Source organism: Centrocercus urophasianus, unplaced genomic scaffold (genome assembly GCF_019232065.1).
Source record: "Centrocercus urophasianus isolate 14NV4802_14NV808 unplaced genomic scaffold, USGS_Curo_1.0 seq_815, whole genome shotgun sequence".
Classification (NCBI taxonomy): Eukaryota; Metazoa; Chordata; class Aves; order Galliformes; family Phasianidae; genus Centrocercus; species Centrocercus urophasianus.
In genome coordinates, this window is record NW_024885439.1 from 1 (window position 1) to 9,717 (window position 9,717).

General features: G+C 60.9%; 1 protein-coding gene across 2 annotated transcripts in view; it reads left to right on the top strand.

The window, feature by feature from the left end:
• The first annotated feature begins 221 nt into the window (after positions 1–221).
• Positions 222–9,717, top strand: part of LOC122171133 (semaphorin-3F-like) — a 15,047-nt gene continuing 5,551 nt past the window's right edge. The window contains exons 1-7 of one of the 2 annotated variants that reach the window (XM_042838506.1): positions 222–335; positions 5,017–5,177; positions 5,264–5,326; positions 5,959–6,078; positions 6,940–7,029; positions 9,024–9,117; positions 9,383–9,502. In XM_042838506.1, the coding sequence (XP_042694440.1) occupies positions 224–335; positions 5,017–5,177; positions 5,264–5,326; positions 5,959–6,078; positions 6,940–7,029; positions 9,024–9,117; positions 9,383–9,502 (760 nt within the window). In that variant the 5' untranslated portion in view covers positions 222–223. The remainder of the gene's footprint in view (positions 336–5,016; positions 5,178–5,263; positions 5,327–5,958; positions 6,079–6,939; positions 7,030–9,023; positions 9,118–9,382; positions 9,503–9,717) is intronic. The other variant, XM_042838507.1, reaches the window with a different exon arrangement.

The following is a 9,717-nucleotide window of genomic DNA, read 5'->3' on the forward strand; positions in this document are numbered from 1 at the left end:
GGGGGGGGGGCGAGACGCACAGCTCACCTGGGTGCATGCCGCAGCCTCACCCTGCAGCCCGTCCCCCCCCAGTTCTGTGCTTCCCTCCCCATTTATGCCCAATCCCATGCTGTCAGTGGGGCTTGGCTGTGCTTCTCGCTGTGGCATCCCCCCCTGACGCCCGCCTCGCTGTCCCTCTCTGCCAGGCGTGCTCCCCCTGGACTGCCCCCAGCGTGCCCCCACAATGCCCGTAGCCACCGTCCTGCTCTGGGCCACCCTGCTGACCCTGGGCTGGCGGGCAGCCCACGGCAAGGACGGCGTGCCCCCCACCCCCAGGGTGCAGCTCTCCTTCAAAGGTAAGCCGTTGGGACCGGGACGGGGGGGGACACGCCACCCCATGAGCTGTATAGGGTCACCGCTGGGATCTGCAGCCCTGTGGGGTGCCCAACCCTAAATCCTCACCCCGGGGGGCCCCCGGCTGCCGGCTCCAGACAGCAGCTTGCAGCCGCGCCGGTATTAGTGCCGGAGCTGGCGGGGGGCCGGTTTGAAGGGGGGGGGGGGGGACAGTGGGAGGGAAGGGGGTTAATTAACCCTTAAGTGCCTGAGCCAATCAGGGGTGTGGGTCCAGATCTGGCACCCACGGTGCAGCCCTGACACTGGCATTTTGGGGGAGGTCTGGCATTGCTGACCACCGAATGCGGGGCTTTTGGCTGCAGAAGCAAAGGAGCAGAACTTAAATCACAGACCCTGCACTGTGGGCTGGTGCCATGGGTCCCCATGGGCATTGGTGTGCCTGCCTGGCAGTCCCACCTTATCTCTGGCTGGGGACACTCCATGGGGGGTGGTGGGAACATGGAGGTGGGTGCTGGCTTTTGTTATCTCGCTGGGAGCCAGGCTGAAGCCAGAATGTCACCCTGGGAGCCATGTGGGGCTGCACCATGTGTTGTTCCCACTGTGCAGATCAATGGGGACACTCAAAATGTGCCCTCACAGCCAGGGAGATGGGTGATGAGAGGCAGATGGGGGCTTGGGTGTGGGCTGGGCACTCTGCAGCTGGGGAGCAAAGCAGAGCCCCTGCACTGTGCAGAGCGCAGCGAGTAGCAGCCCCAAACGCAGCCGGGATTGTGTCTCAGCATGAAAATCCCTGGAATGAGGCAGCAGGACAAGCCTGGGCGAGAGGCAGGAGCAGTGCCTGCACAGCGCTGCTGCCCCTGCGGCTCTGCGTGGTCCTGTGCTGCGTCCCTGCTTCCCCCTCCCTGGGAGCTGGGGGACCGGATCCCATGGGAAGGCTTTGGGGGAGCTGGGACCTGCCTCTGCCACCCGGTGAGCCCTGGGCACAAATTAATTCCCAACATTCCATCACGTCTCGGGGCGATGTGCTCCCTGTGCACGTTTTACCACGGATCGGTGCTGCGATTACGGACGGGGACAAGAGGCAGGCTGCCTGCTGGGCATGGGAACAAGGGGATAAGGTGCTGCTGGGAAGGTGACACGCAGGGATGGGTGCAGCATCCTCCCGGCATGGGGAGGAAGCGCCGTGTGCTGCAAGTCCCTGAGTCCCTGCGTCATCCTCAGTGAAATGCTATCGTGCGCGGAGCGTTTCGGGAAAAGCACACAAAGAAGGATGGGCAGTGGTGTCACGGGGCCGGCTCTGCGTCCCTGCCCTGCCTGGGACCGGGGGGACCCTCTTGTCACCGCCTTCCTGGTGCCGGGCAGGAAGATGACCAACATGGAAAGAACAGCGCGATCCTGCGCTGCCCTGGAAGAGGGAGAGGCTGCAGGGCCGCCCTGCGTTGCCAGCAGCTCTTCCCAGCGCCATGCCGGCCAGAAATAGGGTGGATATTTTTAATCACCTCCTTGCTTGTGAGCGATTTCCCCCGTGCCGGGCGCATCCTGCTGCCCCCTCTGCTCCGGTTTCCTCCGCCGGGCACCGGGACGTCAGTTCCAGGAGTGATGGGGAGGATGCGGTGCGTCAGCGGGAGGAAGGCAGACAGGGTCAGGGCTGCTCTTCAAAGCATCTGTCCCTGCAGTCACCTCTGGGAGCCATCCCCGTGGGGCCGCTTCCCACCTTTTAGTAGGAAAAAATAAAACTCAAAAACTCAGTTTAGTAAGGGTAATAATAGCCACATCCCAGAGTGCAGCCCATGCCCTGCCTCAGTTTCTCTGCCCCACTGGGGACATTGGTGGCAGATGGCTGTTTGGCGCCCGGCTAAGCTGCTGCAGCTGTGGGGCGCATCATTCAGTGGCTGCTGATAAACATGGCCAGATGGGGGGACACGGTGGGGACAAGGGCTGTGTAGCACCCGTCCCTTCTGCCACCACCACCTTTTTGGTATTTTTGTGTTCCTTTTGGTGATGAATTTGGTCCTGCTGGAGGGAGGGGGATGGATCGGTTTGGCTCGGCTGGCGGCCCCCTACCTGCAACAACCTGCACCGTTTCCTTCCTCGCTGCCTTAATGGCCGGTGGCAAACTGCCTGGAAAAGGCACAGCAGGGCTGGGTGTGGGGCAGCAGTGGGGTTATGGGGCATCACACACAACAGAGGCTCTCAATGAATGGGTTTCCATGGGGCTCTGTTGGGCTGTGGGTTGGGGATGTCCATCTGATGGGCGGGATGTGACCCCGTGCTGTGGCTGTGGGATGCTCAGTGGGGAAAGCCGCACTGGAGCCCTCTGGGGGAACTGCTTTGGGGTGGTTCAGGGCTTTCCTGCTGCCGACAAGCAGCTCCCTGCTGCTGAGGATGTGGCCATGGCAGTGTTACCCTGATGCTCACTGTGGGGTGTCCCATATCCTCACTGTGGGGTGTCCCATGTCCTCACTCCGCCTCCATCCCCAGGGGTGCCTCGTGGTCCCCTGCTGCTTTTGGGGGGTGGGATCACACAGGGAAGCCACCCATCCTCCTCCAGGCTCCGTGGCACAAGATCTTTTTACAGGCAGAGTCCCAGTCCCTCCTGGCTGGGGATGAATCAGCATTTTTGGCTGGAAAAAAAAAGAAAAAAAAAAAAAAGAAAATCCAACCAACAACTCTGCTTTTTTTGGGGGGGGAGTGGGGAGTAGAGGGTGGGAGGGGAGGCTGTGCCAATGGGGGGGATTGGGCTCCAGTGCCTGGCGTGGGGCTGGCCCCGCTTTGATGTGGGGTTGGATCTGGGCGCCGTGGCACCTGTCCCTTGTCCCTGCTGGGGTTTGGGGCTGTCTCTGTCCCCATCCTTGTCCCCGCAGTGGCACCAGGGATCAAAGCAGAGCCGTTCCCATCCCATCCCGCAGCCCCCGCCGCGCTCCTGCGGCTCCCTACCACCTGTGAGCGGCTAAATGGGAAAAGAGCTTGGCTGGGGGCCACGGAAACTCTCTTATTACATGTAATTAGCTTAATTACATCATAAATAACCCATCAAGGGGTAGCGGAGTGACGCTCAAACAAATAAGCAATTCCGCTTTCCTGGGGCGACCCACCCGCGCTTTGATCGCCCCGATGACAGCACGTGGGTTCAATGCAGAGGGGGACGAACCAACCAACCCCTGCGCCCGTGGTCACCGCGTCGCCCGATTTTGGGGCTGGGGGATTTTGGATCGCCCGAATCCCGGCACGCGATGGGAGCCTGGTGGCCGTGTGGCTGTCGGGGATGCGCCGTGTGGGGCCGGGACCCCGATCCCGTGCAGCCCCGTGGCTCCGTCGGCACGTGAATTAAATTCATTCCCCCGGATTAAAATCAAGAGAAGGGCTCCCGAAAGGCTCTCCATCCGCACTGCCAGGAGCGGGCAGAGCGCTTATTGAATATAAACACGGCGTGTAATTTACATGCTAATTATGTTGAATGCACTACAAGCCCGTAATTAGAAACTAATTAGGTGAGAGCGGGTGTAATTGGCTTCGCAGCACAGAGGATGGGTGATGGAGCACCTGGGGAGGTGGCCGCAGGGCCCGGATGGGATTAACCCTTTGCTCACTCTGCTTTTTGGGGTCCCGCAGCACCCAGCTCTGCTTTTTGGGGTGCTTTGCAGGGGACGTAATTACATCACGTACTCCTGGCCCTATAGCAGTGGGGTGGGATGGGCACAGATCAGCCCACCCCACCAGGAATGCTCGGTCCCCTGTCCCCCATGGAGGCCACCTGTGTGGAATGGGGCAATTAAAAGGGGATTAAGGGGGGGATGAGCAGCAGTGGGATGTGCTCACTGGGCGTATCGACTAACCAGCGGCCCCTCTGGGTACCCGAGGCTGGGGGATGTAACGGGGTGCTCAGTGCAGGGGGCCAGAGGTCACGGCGTGGGCTCACCTGCCTGTCCATCAGCAGCAGGGTGTGGGGCGAGGGGTCATGGGGGCATTTCTATTCCCCACTGTGATCACTGGGGCACGGAGGCGGCCCCGATCCTGTTGTGCCATTGGAGAGGATGGGGACAGAATGGAGACAGGGATAGGGATACATCACTCAGGGAAGGACTGTGTCCCATCCCACCCCACCTGGGGCTGGGGGGAACATCCCACAGCACAGCTTCCCAGAGCAGGACAGAGGAATCCTGCCTTGTGCCCAGAGCTGCCAGCACCAGCACAGCCATCACAGCACTGGGAGACAGGGATGCTTTCTGGTGGAGGTGGCATCTGATGGTGGCACCCGTTGGGCATTCCATCCCACGCCTCGTGCTGGCTGCAGGGAGGTGGGGTGCAGCCCCCCGCTCCCCCCCCGTCTGGCTGTGCCCTGCCCCTGCTGCGTGCTTCTTGGCGCCGTCCCACATCATCTGCAGCACTTCTGCCTTCCATCTGGCTGCCTCGCTGCACTTGTGAATATTCATGACCCTCATTATCCTCTTTCACTCGTTTCTCCCACACTCAGGCTAAAAATAACTCCCAAAGGGGGGTGTGGGCTGGGGGCTCCGCTCCCCCCTTCCCCAGGAGTTGGGTTCTGGGGCTCTGGTCCCTATGGGCTGGGACACGGGGACGCTTCTACAGCAGGGCACAGGAGTGTAGGGGTGACGGCAGAGGTTTGGGGAGCGTCGGCCGGGGGCACTGCGGCGTGCTGATGTGTGCCCATTGGCCCCGCAGAGCTGAAGGCCACCGGCACCGCACACTTCTTCAACTTCCTGCTCAACTCCAGTGACTACCGCATCCTGCTGAAGGACGAGGACCACGACCGCATGTACGTGGGCAGCAAGGACTACGTCCTCTCGCTGGACCTGCACGACATCAACCGCGAGCCCCTCATCGTAAGCTGTTACCGCGTGGGCCACCTCCGCGGGATGGGATGGTGTGGGGCCAGCAGCCCTGCTCCTCATCTCCGATGTTTCCGCAGATCCACTGGCCTGCCTCCCAGCAGAGGATCGAGGAGTGCATCCTATCGGGCAAGAACAGCAATGTGAGTGTCACCCAGCGAGTGGAGGGCTGGTATCCTGCTGGGGCCCAGCTTGGCTTGTCACAGTGACTTTTGAGTCCCCGTGCCGTTGGTTGCCGCAGTCGTCCCCAGGGCTTTGATGGCCATCATGAACCCACTTCTGGGAATGGCAAAGGGTTGGTGGCCACTCCGCTGATGGCGATCCATGCCCTCATGGAAAAGTCATGGCCAAGGTGTCTTGGACTTGCCGAGACAGGAGTGACAGTCCCAGGTGTGACCGTGTCCTTCTGACCTTTCTGTCCCAGCTGAGCAGAGTTCTCCACAAATCTTCATCCCACTGACGGGGCTGTGCCCTCAGGTGTGCCAAAGCCACGGCCCACATCAACCCATGATCTACACCAGCCCATGGTCTGTATGAATCCATGGCCCATGCCAACCTGTGATTCACACCATCTCTTGCCCTGCACCAGCCCCATGCCATATGCCATCCTCCTGTCCTCCTGGCTCCATGGTCTCCTTCCTGCCTTCCCAGCTCTTCCCCTGGGGGGTGGACCCTACAGTGCTACCCCGAGTATGACTGGGATGGTGCCCAAGGATCCTGCTGTATATGTTGCCCTTGGTCCCTTGCATAGCTTCCACCATCCTCTCCTTCCCAGGGGGAGTGTGGCAACTTCATCCGCCTGATCCAGCCCTGGAACCGGACTCACCTCTATGTGTGTGGCACCGGTGCCTACAACCCCATCTGCGCCTTCATCAACCGTGGGCGCAAAGCACAGGTAAGGGGTGGGGGGAAGGGGTCTGCGGTGGTGCCCATGCAGGAGGGCACATCCTGGGGCCAGTGCCAGGGAGCTTGGGGGACTGTGACAGGCTGAGCTCCAGCGAGGTGAGGCTGAGCATGGCCGAGACTGTTCTGCAGCACGAGGACTTCTCTCTGCACTGGGATCCCACACCAGCCCTACGCCGATCCAGCAGGGGAGGTGCTGTTGCTTGGAGCCCCTCAGCATGGATGTGCCCTGCGCTGCTCCAGTGCCAGCATTCCACAAGGAGAAACGTGGTGGCCGGGTGCCATGAGTGAGCAGGGACAGTGGTGGCATGTCCCTTGGGATGCTTGGATGCCAATGACGGAGAACATCACCCTGCCCTGATGAGCACAGCTTGACACGAGAGAGAGGCTGTGGAACCCTGCGTGCTGGGTTGGATGTGCAGTGGAAGAAGTTTTGGGTGACCGCTGTGATGTTCAGTGATGGTGTGCCAACCAGGTGACCGCTGCCCCAAGTCCTGTCCTCGAGGGCAGTGCTGCCTGCGTGGAGCAAGCCAAGCCGAAGGAAACGTGGTGCTGCGTGAGGATGGGGCAGCCCAGTGCTCCACCACTGGCAAAGGGAGGCACTCAGACTGCTCTAACCTGGTGCCACCGGTGGCATTTCACTGTCACAGCATTGAAGATGATCAGGGATGCGCTCTGAGGACAGCATCGGACAGCCCTGGGGGCGAGGCTCTATGTCCCTGCAGAGCCAGCAGAGAGCACGGTGCCACGCACACTGCCATGGGGACAGTCTGCCAGCACCATCCCGCAGCCCCCAGCCCGGGGGTTCCGTCCCCCCCCTGCTCTAACTCTGTGCCCTGCTCCTTCTCCCCAGGGCTTTCCGCCGAGCCAGCCCCTCCAGCCGGGAGGCCGGGAGAGCAGAGCCGCCGATGGCCCCCGCAGCCCGAGACCAGCAGAAAGCAAGGTGGGAACGGGTCTGGGGGCCCGCCGCCGCTGTGCCCGCCTCGCACTGGAGCTGCGGGCTCCTTCTTCCCACCGGCAGCTCCTGGGCTGGGGGCCCCTCGCTGTGGCCCCCCCCACTGCCTCCCCTCCTCTCTGCAAAGTGCTCTGCGGCGGCCGGCCCGGCGTCTCCTCTCTCCTGCTCTCACTAACTCTTTCCTCCTCGTCCCCAAGGGGACACTGTCAGGGGTGGCAGTCATCCCTCAGCCTGTCTCCAGGCTTGCTGCATCCCTACAAATCCATTTGTCTGCAGAGGCAGGGCGCTCGAGAGAGCCGTGTGCTGGAGGTGTTTTGGTAGGGTCTACAAAAGTATTGCTGAGCAGCTGCCTGGCCAGCATCCATCTCCTTTGCCCTGCCTGGGGAGGGGGCCTCGTTCCGTCAGTGGAGTCAGGGAGGTGACGTGCCCAGGTTTTGGGGACAGCCAGCATTCAGCCTGCCCTGACAGTGTCTCCCCTTGGACTAACATGGGTCAGTGCATGGGACAGGGCACGTGTAGGCGCACAGACAGGTCCTGCCTGTCTCTGTCCCTGCCACGTCCCCTCCTCCCTGAGAGGGACATCCTCATCAGCACAGATTAGGAGAGCACAGTGTGATGCTCTCAGCCACCAGCTCTGACACAGGCACCTCTTTCCTTGTGCTGAGGCTGGACGCATTTCTGATTGCCAGTTGGGAAGCAACAGTGCAAATGAAGCACTTGCATCAGCTCACAGCTTGCCCAGTGGGGAGGTGATGTGGCTCATCCCATGGATGGGTTGCCAACAGGACTGGGGATGGAGAAGCTTGTGGCAGTGACAGAAACATGGTGTGGCAATGAGGATGGCAAAAGTGAGGTGTACCAGCAGGGCCGTGCCCATCTCTAGCTGCTGGGCTGGGTGCCCATGGGCCAGGAGAAGCTGGCACGAGCAAGACTTGCATCAAGGGATGCATGGAGAGGGGAAAAGCCTCAAGCAGCTGCCATCCCTGTGTCTGGCATCCTTGTGGCAAGTGTACCTACAACTAGCATGCCCTCAAAGCTAGTTGTTCCTACAGCTAGCACCAACATAGATTACATCCCCATGGCCAGCATCCCCACCACTAGTGTCTCCACGACTAGCACCTCCATGGCTAGCATCTCCATGGCCAGCATCCCTGTGGCTAACCTCTTCATGGCCAGCAGCCCCATGGCTAGCATCCTCACAACTGGCATCTACAAGGTTAGCACCTCCATGGCCAGCAGCCTCATGGCTAGCACCCCTGCAATTAGCATCCTGTTGTCCCCAGGTTTGCTGTAGCTGGCCAGCAGGATGGCAGTGGCTCCACATACAGCTCTCCAGCCTGTATTCTGTGGGGACCCTGCTTGTCCTATCATTGAGGCTCGCAGGGCCTTGCTGTGCATGCCGGGGACATGCAGGACATCCCTGCCTGGCCCTACATGCCCTGGGCTGGCAGGGCAGGAGGTTCCACGTGGTCTACGGGAAGTGGATTTCGTTTCACCCTGGCACAGGGGTTGGTGCCGGATTTGTCACAGTGGCAGCGAAGAGAGCAGCTGCCAGTGGTGCCAGGCCCTGAACCACCCGGTGGATGTTGGTGGAAGACAGCTCCTCAGCGGCTGTGCCTGCAGCCAAACCCTGCCTGCAAAGGACTGGAGTTGGTATCATCCCAGAGCTCCAAGCAGCTCCTGCAACAGCTTGATCCCTCTGTGCTGACGGGCCAGGAAGCAGTGTAGAAACCCTGCAAGCAATAATGGATCTACGTGGTGGAGGGCATGGAGCGGCACCCAGCATACACTGAGGAGCACCTCCCGCAGACCTCGACTTCCCAGGAGCCCTGCAGACCCCGACAGGATCCCACTGCATCCATCCTCTGCTGGCAGCACCTGCAGCCACCGCACTCCATCCCACAGAGGCCTCTGCCTCAGAATGTGCCATGGGGATGGAGGGGGAAATTGTCACAAGCTCCTTGTTCTGCTTTCTTCTCCAGGATTATATCTTCTACCTAGAGCCGGACAAGCTGGAGTCAGGCAAAGGGAAGTGTTCTTATGACCCCAAAGTGGACACCGTCTCTGCATTGATAAGTGAGTCCTGTGGCTGCCCGGGCTGGGTGGAGGGGACACTGCCCACATCACCCCAATGTCCCCAAGCAGCTGGGCTCCCACTGCTGCAGGCACTCGGGCACCAGGCACTGTCTGAGGGTTCCTTGCAGGCTGGTAGCATCCTCCATTGCTCTCCGGATTGGTCATAGGCAACATCTCCCGGTTGCCTGCTGACTCCTGGCCAGGGCTGGATGGGGCTATGGGAGAAGGTGCAGGGACCTGGGGCCCTGATTCCTTCCCTCTGCAGATGAAGAGCTCTATGCCGGGGTCTACATTGACTTCATGGGCACTGATGCAGCCATCTTCCGCACGATGGGCAAGCAGACGGCCATGAGGACAGACCAGTACAATTCACGCTGGCTCAACGGTTGGTACGGGGTGTCATCTGCCCAGGTGCCCCGGGGATCCCATGCTCAGACCATAGGGATGAGATAGGTGGTGTCCTGCTGCATCCTGCCCACAGAGGCGGCAGCCAGGGGCAGGTGCATGAATGGTGGAGTGGAAGGGGGGATGGACAGATGCAGGTGTGGTGGATGGATGGATGGATGGATGGATGGATGGATGGATGGATGGATGGATGGA